This window comes from Saccopteryx bilineata, chromosome 4 (assembly GCF_036850765.1).
Source record: "Saccopteryx bilineata isolate mSacBil1 chromosome 4, mSacBil1_pri_phased_curated, whole genome shotgun sequence".
Taxonomy (NCBI): Eukaryota; Metazoa; Chordata; class Mammalia; order Chiroptera; family Emballonuridae; genus Saccopteryx; species Saccopteryx bilineata.
Window position 1 is genome coordinate 271,266,269 of NC_089493.1, and position 15,018 is coordinate 271,281,286.

The 15,018-nt window shown below is 50.2% G+C and overlaps 1 protein-coding gene across 3 annotated transcripts in view; it reads left to right on the plus strand.

Moving 5' to 3' along the window:
- Positions 1-2,083, plus strand: part of GALNT17 (polypeptide N-acetylgalactosaminyltransferase 17) — a 466,786-nt gene extending 464,703 nt beyond the window's left edge. For all 3 annotated transcript variants that reach the window (XM_066274629.1, XM_066274630.1, XM_066274631.1), the window contains one exon: positions 428-2,083. In XM_066274629.1, the coding sequence (XP_066130726.1) occupies positions 428-556 (129 nt within the window). In that variant the 3' untranslated portion in view covers positions 557-2,083. The remainder of the gene's footprint in view (positions 1-427) is intronic.
- Positions 2,084-15,018: the final 12,935 nt, after the last annotated feature.

Consider the following 15,018-nt stretch of genomic DNA (forward strand, 5'->3'; position numbering starts at 1 on the left):
CAGACAGGGTTTGCCAGGGGGATTTTGGTTGGGGCACATGCGAGAGTCTGATTCACTATCTCTCCTTCTTTCACTTAAAAAAATAAAAAATCAATTTATAAAGGAGGGAGGGAGGGAGGGAGGGAGGGAGGGAGGGAGGGAGGGAGGGAGGAAGTTTGATCTCAAATAACCCTTATTCTGACACCATTCCCTACTGACGTTCATGTGGCCCCTGGTTCAGCCACTCAGCGTTGATGAAGCTTGTTTGTCTTCTGACTTAAGAATTTCCAGAGGAGCCCCCAATGATCCCTCCCCCAACACAAAGAAAGACTGTTGGTAGGACTGTCCTCCTTGAGAGGCCATGTGCTGGACACTGGTGGTTAAGCCTCTCTCCCTCCCTCCTTCCCCCCCCCCCCTCTTTTCTCCTTTCACCTGCATCTCCTCCCAGAACGGAGCCATTATGAATAAGGGCACAGGGCGCTGCCTGGAGGTGGAGAACCGCGGCCTGGCTGGCATTGACCTCATCCTCCGCAGCTGCACAGGACAGAGGTGGACGATCAAGAATACCATCAAGTAGTGGGGAGGAGCTGGGACCCCAGAGCCCGGCCCCCAGGACAGGGTCTGCCATGCTCTGGACCAGGCACACTGGTGGAGAGACAGCCAGGAGCAAGCAGGGGCTCATGGGCATCTGGGGCTTCTCCAGGGCAGCCTGGGGGCCCCAGACAGAGACGTTGTGTCCACACCGGGCACTTAGCTTCCATGAGGCTCCTGCATCCTGGTAAAACACCCCCACCCCACCCCAGCCCTTCTCTGGGAGCCCTGGAGCTGTGTCTCCTGAAGCCCAGATGTGGACCTGGTACCAAGGAGTGAGACATCCACAACTCCTTTGTCATCTCCCCCCCCACCCCCACGATCAGGACTGGACTGGCAGGGGCCTCCTTCTCATCTCTTATGGCAGCAGCTTCTGACTTCCACCCCAGCCCTCAGCAAAATGGTGAGGGGGACAGTGCTCAGCCCCAGCCTAGCTCCACCTGCTCAGGGCAGGCAGTGAGCAGGGAGGCCCTGAGACTCAGTTTCCCCTGAGGTTGCTTCTGTCCGGATATCCATTCACCACCAAGGCAGCCCCTCCCCCTGCCTGGGGGACTACAGCTCGGGATTTTCCTGGGCCCTCCCTGTGATGGCCTGTGAGGAGCTGACGCTTCCATGGTCACCTGGACATTCCTTAGGCTCCCGTGTTCCTGGGAGAGCTCTTCTGCCTGTGTCTGGAGGCAGCTGAGACAGGAACAGGCTGAGCACGCAGGGTGGCCTGAGCCGGGAGGAGCCCCCTGGCTGGAGCCAGGCCGGGGGCAGCTGTGCCTACCCAGGGAACAGGGAGCCCTGACTCATGGAGGCTGCCGCAGGGGGAGCAGCGAGGCCCCACCTGGAGCTCCAGGGCCAGAGCCAGCACAGCCGAGGGGGCCAGGACCCTTGTGGATGCTCTGGGCTCATCTCATTTCAGTCCGTGCTCTGCTGGCTGACAGGGGAGAAGGCAGTTGATTCCCCTCTGAAAAGTAATAATTTTTTTTCGATTGCCCTCTGGTTAGGGTGCACTTATAAATCAGAGTTAATATATGGACGTGTGTGCATGCATACGAGTATGTGTGCCTGTGTGGTGCGCGTGGCAGGATGTGTGCGGCTGCATGTGCGTGCGTGGCTGCATGTGCGTGCGTGCATGGGTGACACCATGTGGCCCGTGTGTCTGCGTGTCTGTGTCTGCGTGCGTGGTAGAGCAGGTTTAGAAGTGTGGCCTTGGGCTTGCCGCTTCATCGCTCGCCTGGATTAGGACGAGGCTGCTGAGAAGCTGGGGGGGGGGAGCTGGGAGGGGTTAGGGGAGCCACAAGTCTGACCAAAAGGATGTAGCTGGGCCTTTGCCCCAGACTGTGGCACCCCAGACAGAAGGCTGTCCTTCTGCCCGTTCCCATCTCTCCTTCAGGCTGTCCCCAAAGGCCAAGTCCTGCCCAGAACCAAACCCTGTAGTTGCCCAGTTTGGGGTTCATATGTCTCATTGTTGATGGTCAGCCCCGCCCCATCTCCCACCTTGTGAAATAAAAACACGTGAGCACTTCCCAAAGCAGCCTTGATGCCTCTTGATTTCCCCAGGCCTGGAGCTGGGGGACTTCCTACGGTGTGGCAGAGGGCTCCTGTGGTTTGGGGGTTTGGTCTTATTACAGGAAGAAGCCCTCACAGCCTGGAGCCGAGACAAATCCAGCCTGCCCTTGCCCTTGCTTTCCCTGCCCCCAGAGCAGGGCAAGCTGGCATGTGGCACTGGCTCCCTGACCCTCTGTCGGATCAGGAGGGTCAGGCTGGTACAGAAACCTTTAAGGAAGGGGAGGGTTGGGGGTGACCTGGCTGAGCCACCCAGATCCACCCCTCCTGCTGCCAGGCAGGGGCTTCACCTTTGGAGACCACGGAGCCTGTAGTGGAAGCATCTGCCCCTTCTGTTCATGGGAACATGAAACCCGAGAAGACGCCCGGCCCTCTGTCCTGGAAATGCTATTGTGGGAAGCGGAGGCTGGTGCTCCTTTCCCCCCGAGGAGGCCAAAGGCCTGTCTTGTTTGGTGTCACGCAACACAGACACGCTTAACGGCTGCTGATTTTTGTTGGGTTCTATGAGAATCAGGGTCTACAAGCTCACTGAGGGAAAACGCTGCTGCTTGGTGATAAGTTCGTCAGACCGAACACCCAGGGGCTCAGGGGAACAGGGAAGGGAAAGAGCTGAAGACCTGCGGGTTCCCACGTGGGCTCCAGGGAGACGCGGAGACCGTGTCACAAGGCCGTGCTTTGGGGAGGAGTCCTGCCCTGGCTGAGCCACGCTGTCTCCTGTGTGGGTCTTCCATTAGCTGAGACTGAGCCCAGATGCCAGTCAGGTTCTCAGTGGGCCCCTGTGCGGTCCTTCCTCCCACAGGAAAGGAGCCAAAATCACCTCAGACCAAAGAAGCCAAAAGAACTGCTCTGTTCTCCCACCAGGTCCAGACCCAGGTCTGGGCTGATGGGATGGGAGCCGACACCTGAAGCCCTGAGCATGCGCATGGCATTTTGGGCTCACCTGTTCTCTCAGACTGCACCCCTCATGACAGCAGGAAGTGTCCCGGAACTTCAAAGACAAACAGGGCTCTTCTTGAGTGTCACCAGCAGCAGGACAGAGTGTTTGGGTGGTTTCTTGTTTGGTGGAGGGGAAGAGGAGCTGGTTCAGGGTCGGCTTTGCCTCCAGGCACCAGTGTCTGTACTCCCACCCCCGGTTACGCATCCAGGAGCCTGGGTGGCCGTTCATACCTCACAGGCTGTCCGCACTCACCTGGACGTCTCCCCAGAGGTGAGGCCACCTGGGGAGAATGGCCGAGCATGAAGCCAGCGTCCCAGCCAGCACCCTCTCTGCCCTGCAGGGTCCCAGTGGGCCTGAAGGCCAAGGGCCAAAATAGAGAAGAGGAATTCACGAAGCCAGAGACGGAGGAGAGAAAAGAAGGAGGGTCCTGGGTGAGGCTGGGGGAGCCTGGGCTCCCCGGGCCTTGGGGGGAATTTGGACATCCCCGAGGCCCAATCTCTGCATGGGACTGTGGGTAGCAGGCTCTAAGCATGTGACTCAAGGGACATCTTATATGCTGTTGGGCAGATAAAATATATATATTATGCTTACTTTGTTGAAGATGGTGCTGCCCACGTGGAGACCGTCGCCCAGGTGATATTAATGTGTGTTAGGGGCGGGCTGTGGGCAGGCAGAATCCTTGTAGCCTGGGGCTTGGTTTTGGCATTAAGCCTTTCCCACCCTTTTTGATGTGGGTGGTACAATCCAATCATGCCTCAGAGAAGTGACTTTGTATTAGAGACTTCCCTGTTTTGTATATTGGATTAAAGGTTTGGATTTCTACACTATAAAATAGGGGTAGAGCGGGAGCTTGCTCTCTTGGTTCCTGGATGATTAGCATGAGAGAGCAGAGGGAGCAGAGCAGAGAGCAGAAAGAAGCCATGTGGCCAGGAGAAGCAGCCAAGATGGCGGAGTATTGAGTGAGAGGCCAGTTTGTGCAGTTTGACGCTGGAGAAGGAAGGAGATGGGGAACAGAGGTGAGTAAGTCTGGTGAGCTAGAAACCTTTGGTTCTAGGAAACTCGGATAAGTCAGTAGCTTTGTGAGCACTGAATGTGACTGGGTTTTGGAGCCCAGTGTATGTTTTATTTGCCCGCCGAGTGCAAGCTAGGATTAAAGATGACAGCCCATCAGTTCTTGGCTCCGTTGTTTCTTTACCGACTGTCCGAATCCAGTGCGAACCTGTATAGACCAGAAGACTGCTGTAGTGGTGGCCCTGGCCGTGGCTCCTGGCTTTACATATGCCCTCACCGGAAGTCGGCACCATCTGCAGTTTGTGAAGGGGCGGGTCAGTCTGCCTCACTCTCGGTCAGCACAGGCGGCTCTGCAGACAGCTGAGTTCGGACAGCCTTTGCTAGTCCCCCTGCGTCCACTCAGTCCCCTCTCCCTGCTGTTCCCCACTCTCCTGGATGGTGGCTATCTCCTTCTCTTTCCTCTATTCCCCCACCCTCAATTTATGTGGCAAAAAAAATCACAGATGGTATTTCTGATACATGTCCAAGCCGCCAAAGCTGATGTCTTTGAATCTATAGGTGTTATTTCTTCAATGTGTTCTTTATACTTACTTGGGGGGCTAGAAAAGGAGAAGAAATAGAAAAGGCTGGGAAAGCACAATGTGGGCCTGAAGCCACCGTCTTCAGCACTCGAAGCCTTTTTACTTGGGTTTCTGAAGCCATTTTTTTTTATTCAGCTGCTATTTTCTCCACTGTTCTTGGAAAGTATCCCCGTTTCACCAAGGACAGAAAAGTTCGTCCCGGGCAGAGCTGGGGACTGTCCCAGGGGCTGGGAATGGGGTCGCTGTCCCTCGTCTGCCTGCTGTTTCTTCTCCTTCCTCTTTGCTGCTCTGAGAAAGGCCGGTGTGGGGGTGGGATTGGGAGGGGCCTGAAGCCTGCTCCCAGAACCAGGAGGCCCATGAAATCTGGGAACTGCCAGGTGGCCAGGCTCAGGTTCTGGTCCCCACCTGTGGCTGGCGTTTCAGCCTCTTGTTTTGATTTGAGCTCCGGGTCAGTGGTTGGGCTGGCAGGTCATCGGCTCCAAACGCTAACCCCTTCCTCCCTCTGGAACCAGGAACCCCAGTCTCTTGGCCACTTTGCTTTCTCACTGATCCCGCAAGTTTCCTGGACCTGAGGATAGGGGTCGGTGGTGGGCCCAGACTATAGAGGCCCACTTCAGTTCAGTTGTGGTTTGCTTTTTAAGACTTTTTGGGAGGGAGGGAAGGAGGGAGGGAGGGAGAGAGAGAGGGAGGAGGGAGGGAGGGAGGAGTGATGAGGAACTAACATACATTGAGCAAGTGTGTGATGACTATCATGACCTTTAGCCTTTAAAGCTTCTATTGAGAGAAGAAAATAGATGCAATATATTGGGCCTCCCACCCCTAGAGCCTGGGCAGTCGTGAATGGGGTCTACACCTCTTGTCATACATGAGGCACTTGGTATATTTGCATATTCCAGTGTTCTTTCCCTTAGGAGGCTTGGGCTGATGGCTGTATCTTGCACTGTAGATCCCAGTTGGATTCCTGCCAACTGCCGCGGGCTCCAGCACTACCCGAGCACAATGAGCCACGCTGGGGAACTGAGCAAGCCAGCAGGGGTCACTGCTGCTGCTGATGGTTGCAGAACACGGGGGATGACCAGGCCTAGCCAGTTAGTATGGGCATCTTTAACAAATGGTCAGGGGGTTCCTATTGCTCCAGGATCACTATATCTAATCCACTCTGCCACTAGGTGCCCACCCACCCACCCATCCAGGTAATCACCCCATCTCTGCCTGATAACAAACATCTAGAGACAACTAGCTCTAAAACAACCCATATCCGTAGGCAGCAGCTTGACCAGTGGACAGAGTTCATTCCCAGAGAAGCAGTTAACTTTCTGGGTTACAGAAGCCATGTCCCAATTTGCCACTGGATTGGACATATACTGCGGCAATTGTTTATCTACTACTTCTTAAGAAAAATCACAGATGGAATCCTTCTAAAGAAAAAAGCATCCCTCATAGACCTTCAGGGTTAACATAATTTATTTTTCATTTTTTTGTTTCTCAAATATGTATAAACATAAAATGGCTTGTGCCGATAGACCCATTACAACTCCAAAATAAAAATAAATTTACAAGTCAAACCAAAGAAATCTCAAGCCGGTGATGGCATTGCTTACTGAAACAAAATCACTGCTGCTTCGTGTGTGGTGATGCCACCATCTTCTACTTTAGGCTCTTCCGTGCCTGGTGGTTACTAGATCCTCCCACTCACTTTTCTGTATGCCAGGTGTTTTTTAAAGCACTGATTTGCCATTCATTCATTTAGCACATACTTACTGAGCAATTACTACCCAACTAGGGCCTAGCTAACGATAGAGTGGTGGGCAAAGCAGATAGAAACCCATCTCTCCGGGAACCTATATTCCATCGACTTTCCTAACGCATTTATATTACATTGTCCACTCTCTTCTTCACTTTCGTCTGTGACAATTACTATAGAACTGTTTAGTGCCAATGCTGTTGTGACACTTACAAAAACCTGTGTCCCAAATTCACAATCAGCGCCAACTTCGTCATCCAGATCATTCAGAAAAGGCTTATATTCGTTTTCAGACAACCGTCAAAGTGAAGACACAAAATTTGAAAATTTTCTAGACATCTTGCAGCTGCTGGTGTCAGAGCCCCTCCCCCCCATGTGCCGGTGAGGTGCACCTGAGTCCCTGCATTTGTGTACTTGGAGCTGGTTTCCGAGTTCCATAAGGACCATTGTCCGTAGGCTGATGACGGCTCTAATTCCTATGCAAAGAACGTTCTTCCCACGGGGCATGTTTTCAATTCTTGCTTTTCTTATGATAGCTCACCTTTGGGTCATTCCCCAGCTTGTTACAATACCTGGAAAAGAACAAAATCTCCTAAGTGAAATCACAGATTTTTTTTTTTTTCATTTCAGTTTTTAATGTGAAGCAAGATCCCATAGGGAAGGATTTTGGAATGCACTGGTCAGAATGAGTGAGGTGCAGGGTTTAGTGACCTTAACCCAGGGGTCCTCAAACTATGGCCCGCGGGCCGCATGCGGCCGGGGCCCCGCCACACTTCCGGAAGGGGCACCTCTTTCATTGGTAGTCAGTGAGAGGAAGGAGCACCTCTTTCATTGGAGGTCAGCAGTGTCGCTCACATACAGTACTACTTCCGGTGACATGGGACGCACACGTCACGGCTCCAGAAGCGCGTCATATCACTTGTTACGGCAGTGACAAATATGGAACCGGACATTGACCATCTCATTAGCCAAAAGCAGGCCCATAGTTCCCATTGAAATACTGGTCAGTTTGTTGATTTAAATTTACTTGTTCTTTATTTTAAATATTGTATTTGTTCCCGTTTGGTTTTTTTACTTTAAAAGGTATGTGCAGTGTGCATAGAGATTTGTTCATAGTTTTTTTATAGTCCGGCCCTCCAACGGTCTGAGGGACAGTGAACTGGCCCCCTGTGTAAAAAGTTTGGGGGACCCCTGCTTTAACCGTTTATTGTTAGCTGACACTGATCCTTCCCTCTGTCCCGGGGGTCTGAGCTCTCCTCTGGCATGGATACCAGCCTGGAAGGCAGGGAAAGGGAGCCGTCCTGTGTGCATCCGCATGAACTTCGATGGTGCGGTTTCCTGGTAAGAAATGGCGTTTATAATCCTGTCATGAAGATAACAAATAAGAGCATCCCCACTGTTCAGGTTTTACATGTTCCCCAGAATTTTTTGCCCTTTGAAAACACACAAGGGGGGAAATGAAACTACCCTCTCCTGCCCCAAGTCACCAAAATGAACTTCTGATGTCCCACTTTCCGTCACTGAATGTCTCCGCATCGTTACAAGCCACGGCCTCTCCAGTTCAGAACTGTAGACACTTGAGTGGACGTTGCCAGTACCTTGAGTCACATGAGCAAGGCTCAGACAATGCGGGGGGTTTAAACACAAAGCTATTTAACTGCCCGGCTTCTGTGTGCCTCGGAGACCCGCCTGGCCCTGCGTTGTTTCACTCTGCTGTTTGTACCCACTTCTTGCATGTTCTTTAAAGGGGCTCCCCTGCCTGGGAGACACCAGAGGGACGTTCCGGTCCCGTGTGCACTGAAACAGTATTTCCACGCCACCGTTTACAATTTAGCTTCTCTTTGTTCCCACGGGCCCAACCCTAACCTACCACAAATCTGCCCAAATTAATGAGGTGCCAAGCGTCCCTCAGAGCTGCTTCTAGAATTCTTTTAGAGGCTAGAGTTGCCGCTCCAGCCCCTGGAGCGAACCCGCATTTCTTCCTGGAGAGTTTCTGTGCATTCTGAGCAGGAGCCAGCACAGTGTTGGGCTCAAAGCCCAGGGCAGTAGAGGACATAAGCTCTCTGCAGGAGCCTGGGGAGGGAGGGGCCAGAAACTCCTGCTGCCCATCAACACTAGGCTCCACCCGCCCCTGACCCTGATGGAGGGCTGGTGTGCTCCCAGGTGCTCCCAGGGCACGTGACAATCTCTGAGAGCTGTCCCATTAGGCTCCTGGCTGCGGGGAGATAAACAGGAGTCATGACAGCCTGGTGGAAGAAAGCTGTCATCTCTGCCCGAGGAGGAAGCAGTGCTTCTGGCCGTTTGGGGAATGTATTCGTTGTTTGGGGGGTTTTGTTTCTTTTAAGTTTCCATGTTTTAAAAATCCTCCTTGGCCCTGGCCAGGTAGCTGTGTTGGTTAGAGTGTCATCCCAGTAAGGTTGTGGGTTTGATCCCTGGTCAGGGTACATACAAGAATCAACCAATGAACGCATGGATAAGTGGAACAACAAATCGATGACTCCCTCTCTCTCTCTCTCCCTTCCTCTTGCTCTATAAAAATCAATCAATAAAAAATATTTTTAAAAAATATTTCTTAACCCAAAAGAACTATCCAGAGGGGCAGGGAGGTTGGCACTGGCGGCTAGAGGCTGGCAAAGGTACGTGTCGGCAGGTGTTTCTCTCAAACACAAGGTGGGTTTGTTTTTTGTGTGTTTTGTTTTGGTATTTTTGTTTGTTTCGTGTTTATTGCTTTCATGGACTCTCTATTGTTGGTGGGCTGGTTTCTCACTGCTGATGCTTGGTGGGATGTGTTAGGACAGAGCCGGCACTGTGCCTTGGGAGTGGATAGAAAAGTGTAGTTGTCACCATAGCTATGGCCATCACCATTATTGGAGCATGTGCTGTGTGCCAGGCACCACACCAAAGCGCCTGTGGGCATCCTCTCTTCATTCTCCTACAGAGCTCACAGCAGATACTACTGCTTTCCTTGACAGATGTGACACTGAGGCTCAAAGAGATCGAGAACCTGTCCTGAGATCACGGAGTCCATAAGAGGCAGGTGTGGGTTTCACACTCAGTCTGTGTCACCCAAAAGCACTTGTTCCTAACCATTGGGACACACAGCACAGCTGGCGGCTCTGCTCCCCTGTCTCAGTTCTGACAGGAAAGCCTCAGAAACGAGAGGAGGAGGAGGGCTGAGGCATTTCAGGACTACGTCTGGGTTCTCGGCGGTGCACCCTCAGCCCAGCGAGGAGCAGGGATTCATGCAGCACTGCTGACTTCCTTGAGCACGTGCCCAGGCCCTGGGAGGACCTGTCCCAGGAAGACAGCAGCGGAGACAGCAGTGGACTGAGAACAGCCAGTGCTGCCTTGGGCCCTGGCCTCCTTCCTCAGACGTCTGCTCCCCCATTGTCAGATTGAAGTACCCAAAAATGTGTTTACTTCGAAGACTCACAAGAAAGAATGGCCAGGTCGGCCTGAAACAGTTCAATGAGTCCTCAGCAGGCTAAGAAAATAATCTTGTTCAAACAAGTCCAAAAGCAAGAAAAAAAAAATTGGTTTTGGTCATTTTTCTAATTAATTGTTGGTAAGTACAAGTAAGTCAGAACAGAAGGAAAATAGCCCGAGTAATTCCACCATCCGGACATGCGTATGAACGTCGCTCCCATTGCTTCTGTGCGTATGGGTCCCTATAACTCCATCTGTATGATACGTAATGGGGTCGTGGCATGATTAAACTTTAATGGGATAAATGGAATTTCCCGCACTTTGATCCAAAAAGCCAGCTGTACTAATGTGTGCCAGGGGAGTATAAAACGAAGCGGGCTTTATTAAATCACTGCCTCAGTATGGGTCAGCAGTCTCCAAGCGGAGCCACTCGGATCTTGGCGTGGAAAATGCAGGATGAAGTGATTGTCCTGCTGCCCGGGAAGTCCACACCAAGAGGGCAGCCAGGGTGGAAATGAACCCAGAAATCACGTCTTGTCAAGGAAGAAACCAAGTGTGTTGAACTTGGAGGAGATGGTCACCGCCTTAAAGATTCAGCAGGCCACAGGGTGGGGTGGGGGTGGGGGGGGTGTTGGAGAACACCCATGGAAGAAAAGCCACGGTTTTGATTTGTTCTTTGTGACTCCGTGAGTCAGAATGGGGCCACGTGGGTGGGAACCGGGCTACGGCTTTGAGCTCAGGGTAAGGATCTGCTTTCTAATGAAGCCGTCCTCCCAAAGCTGGGATGGAGGTCTCAGGAAAAGCTGAGTTCTGTTCTGGGAGAGGTTCAAGCAGAGTAGCTGGCCTTCAATGTCACTGCCCGCGTGTACTGATACAGCTCTGCTGTTCTTAGATACCTTATGGTGGCTCTGTCCCAGTTTCCAGCGCAGGTAAGAGCGTGAGCTGGGTGCTGGGTGAGTGACAGAAGTGGGTCTCAGGAGCCCTCCTCTTCACAGAGATGCACATGCCAGCTGTGAGGTGACACTTCCACCTGTTACATGTCCCTTCTGAAGAGGAGGGTCAGACTCGACAGGTCATAGTTTCTTTAACGGCATGAGTCACAAAGAGGAGAATTTAGTTGTGGGCAAAGTCAAAATGAGCATCCCTGTGTTTTTGTTTCAAAAAATAAAAATAAAAATCAACAGGCTTATATTAGGTCTGGCAAGGAGAGGAGAAGAAGGAGCCCTTCGTAGACGCTTGTGGTTTTAAAATGTTTCCGTGGGAAGAGGTTAATCTATACAGAAAAATGGCACATAAATTATGTAAATACTTCCCGCTAAAAAGGGGACAGCATGACAAATTAGAAAACAACTCCCAGACACAGACAACAGTATGGTCATGACAAGAGGAAGAGGGGGTGGGGGAGGAAGAGGCAGGTAGAGGGGGATAAATGGTAGGACAAGGAGACGGACTGAGTGGTGAACACACTATATCAGGGGTCCCCAAACCATGGCCCCCTGAGGCCATTTATCCGGCCCCCGCCGCACTTCCACACTTCCGGAAGGGGCACCTCTTTCATTGGTGGTCAGTGAGAGGAGCATAGTTCCCATTGAAATACTGGTCAGTTTGTTGATTTAAATTTACTTGTTCTTTATTTTAAATATTGTATTTGTTCCTGTTTTGTTTTGTTTTGTTTTTACTTTAAAATAAGATATGTGCAGTGTGCGTAGGGATTTTTTCATAGTTTTTTTTTATAGTCCGGCCCTCCAACGGTCTGAGGGACAGTGAACTGGCCCCCTGTGTAAAACGTTTGGGGACCCCTGCACTATATATACAGTGTGTAGATAATGTGTTACAGAATTGTGTACCTGAAACCTATCTATATAATTTTATTAACCAATGTCACCCCAGTAAACTCAATAACAAATAAATTAAAAAATAAAGAGGGGGAGCATAACTTCCCACTTCTTGAATGTGAATTCCTTTCAAAGAAGAGAATACGGAAAGGGGAGAAAGAATCGCTGTCCAGTGGAAACACCAGGCAAACCCTACTTGCGCCAGGTGTTCAAGGTCAACATCAGCAGCCACAAATCATGTGGACAGTGCGTACCATGGATACGATGTGATGAAAACGGCACTTTGCCTCTGTGGTCTTCCTCCAAATCACCCATGACTCCAGTTGTATCATTAAGAAAACATCAGCCAAATCCAGTAAAGGAGCATCCTACAAAACACCTGCCCAGGACTCCTCAGAACTGTCAAGGTCATCAGAAATAAGGAATGTCGGAGAAAACAGCACAGCCAAGATTAGCCTAGGGGGACAAAGCATTCACCGTATCTCCCCATGAATAAGACGCATCCTTATTTGAAAACTTTGGGGTCTAAAAGCTGGGTGTGTCTCACACAGTGGTTGTGGCATTTCAGATGCCATAGATGGAACTGAGGACGAGGCAATATATGAAGACAGTGATTCGTCATCAGACATGGATGAGGACAAGCTAATGGATGGGAGTTCTGACAGTGATGAAGAGTTGTATGAATTTTATGATGAATAAAACTTGAGTTCAATAACTTTATGTGATACATTTTTTTTTCCAAATTTCAGGCCCCAAAATTAATGTGCGTCTTATACACAGTAGTGTCTTATACATGGGGAAATATGGTAATATGGTATTTTAGATGGGACCCTGGAACAGAAAAAAAATAAGTAAGAAAATATGAATGCATTATGTAGTGTAGTTAATAATATATCAATATTGATTAATTGTAATAAATGTATCATAAAATGTTAGTAATAGCTGAACTGTGTGTGTGGGGAGGGTGGTGTATTATGAGAACTCTTTGTACTACATGCTTAGTTCCTTGGTAAGTCTAAACTGTTCAAAAATAAGTCTCCTACTACATACTACTACTGCTAATAAAAAAGTGCTTCATGGCCATTGTCTCACCCAGTCACCTCAGGCAGCCCTGGCCGGTTCTGGATTCCAGGGTCTGGGAAGGGACTGTCCATGTGCCCAGGAGGCAGCTCTGCCACTCTCTTGCACTCAGCCACTATTAGCTGTGACAAAGAAGCTGTTACCCAGAGGCGTTCTTCAGCTGAAGCCATAAAATTACAATGATACAGGCAGTCTAGTCGATACCATTAATGACTACTATGGAAAAGCCAATCAGAATTTGGATCTGTGAGAATCTATCTTTCTGCTCCCTCAGGAAGTAAGAGACTGCTGCCTGCCTACCCAATATCCCCTTCTTCTTTAGTAGGAAAACCTCAGTATTGCTGTCTACAGCCAAGTGCCCAGCTAAGAAACTATTGTACATTTCCTAGCTTCCTTTGCAAATAGGGATAGCTGATGAGAAGTGAAGGTCACTGTGTGGGACCTCCAGGAATGTTCTTTAAAGAAACCCATTCTACTTGGAGATATACCCTTTGGCCCTTGCTCCTTTTCCTTCTGCCTGGAACATAGACATGATGGCTGGAGCAGCAGCAACCATCTTGCAATTAAAGGGTACCTTTGATAAGAGTACAGCAGAAAAGAAAGTTCTCTTTGGCTCCTGATGAAGCAAGCTACCATACTAACTCTGAGTCACCTCCTTAAGTGTTTCTTTACATGAGAGAAAACTAAGATGAAAAATAAACCTTTGGTTTATTCTGAGTTTTTAGTTTCTTGATATATGCCATTAGTAAAGACTGATTTGGAATAAAATTTCTGCTGATTCAGGAAACACTGTGGTCTAAACTGTCTGAAGCAATGGTTCTCCCCTGCAGGTGAAGATGTGGTGTGGGTATGGGCTCCTCTGGAGCCCAGGAGAGCATGAGTTGACTTGATGGGCGTCTCTCTGGGGCTGGGCTTTTCTGGAAGTGGGATTGCTTCCACCAGTCTCCCTTTCCTCTTCTGGGTTGGATGCAGACAACAGTGGGGTCTCAGAGGACATAAGGTCTCAGTGGAGCCATGAGATGGGAGGATTCTCAGCCTGAGTGACTGTATGAAAAAGACCCTCTCCTTGACCTAAATCCCAAACCAAGATTGTTTTGTTGAGCCGCTCCATGTTTGGGTCTATTTGTTACTGCGCTTTAGCCAACCCTAGCTAATATCATACAAGGTCATACATAGTGTGTTAGTTATCTACTGCTGCAGAAAAAATAATCCCAAAACTGAGAGATGTAAAAACACATTGAGGAGGTCACAGCTTCTGTGGGTCAGCTTCCAAAGGCAGCTTAGCTGGCCCCTCTGCTTCAGGACCTCTCACAGGCTGCAGCTTGGTGCTGGCTATGGCTGGAGTCATGGCAAAGCTTGACTGGGGAGCAAGCTCCTTTCAAGATCCAAAGTAGTGGGATGATTCAATTGAACTGAGGGCCTCAGTTCTTTGCCACGTGACCTTCTCCAGAGGGCAGCTGGCAACATGGCAGCTTCATCAGAGCAGCAAACGAGAACACCAAAGATTGCAAGAGTGCCAAGATGGAAATCCCAGTCCTGTGTATCTGAACCTCAGAAGTGATATCCCATCACTTTCGCCACATTACATTTGCTAGAAGCGAGTCACTGGGTCCAGCCATGCTCAGGGAGGAGACGCACAAAGGCCTGGATGCCAAGAGGCAGCAGTCACCACACATAGTTAGGCCTCACAAGAACCCCACTTAAATCCAATATTTAATCTGATTGGATTAGGCCCCTTTAAACAAGGAAACTAAGACCCAAGGAGGTTAAGTAGCTTGTCACGGGTTACTCAGGTCATCAGTTGTAAATGGAGGCAGCCCGTGAGGTACCAGCACCTGTGCTTGTCTGACCACACCACCATCCAGGCTGCAGGTGCATCGCAGGGGCGGTGAGGTCCCTGGAGGAGCAATCAATCATGTGAGAGTCTGCGGGAGCGCCCGCCCACCCACTGTAAGCCGCTGCGGAGTCCAGTTTCATGACCTGCAGGGTGGTCCCCAGCCCCATAGTCTTAGAAGGGAATCGTGGGGGAGGGGCAGTGTGAGAGAGAATGGGAGAGAGAGAGGCCGGCAGAAAGGATAGGAAGAGATAAAAGGAACACATATGAACAGAGTTTAAAGAGAGCGGGAAAGAAGCACAGAACTACAGGGAGAAATAAAGAGAATAAAAACAGAGAGAGACATGGGAGAAATATTTGGAAAGAAAGGTGAAAAGACAGAAAAAGCGACAAAAAAAGAAAGAAAGAAAAAGAGGCAGAAGAGGAGAGTGTCAAGAGTGGGATCG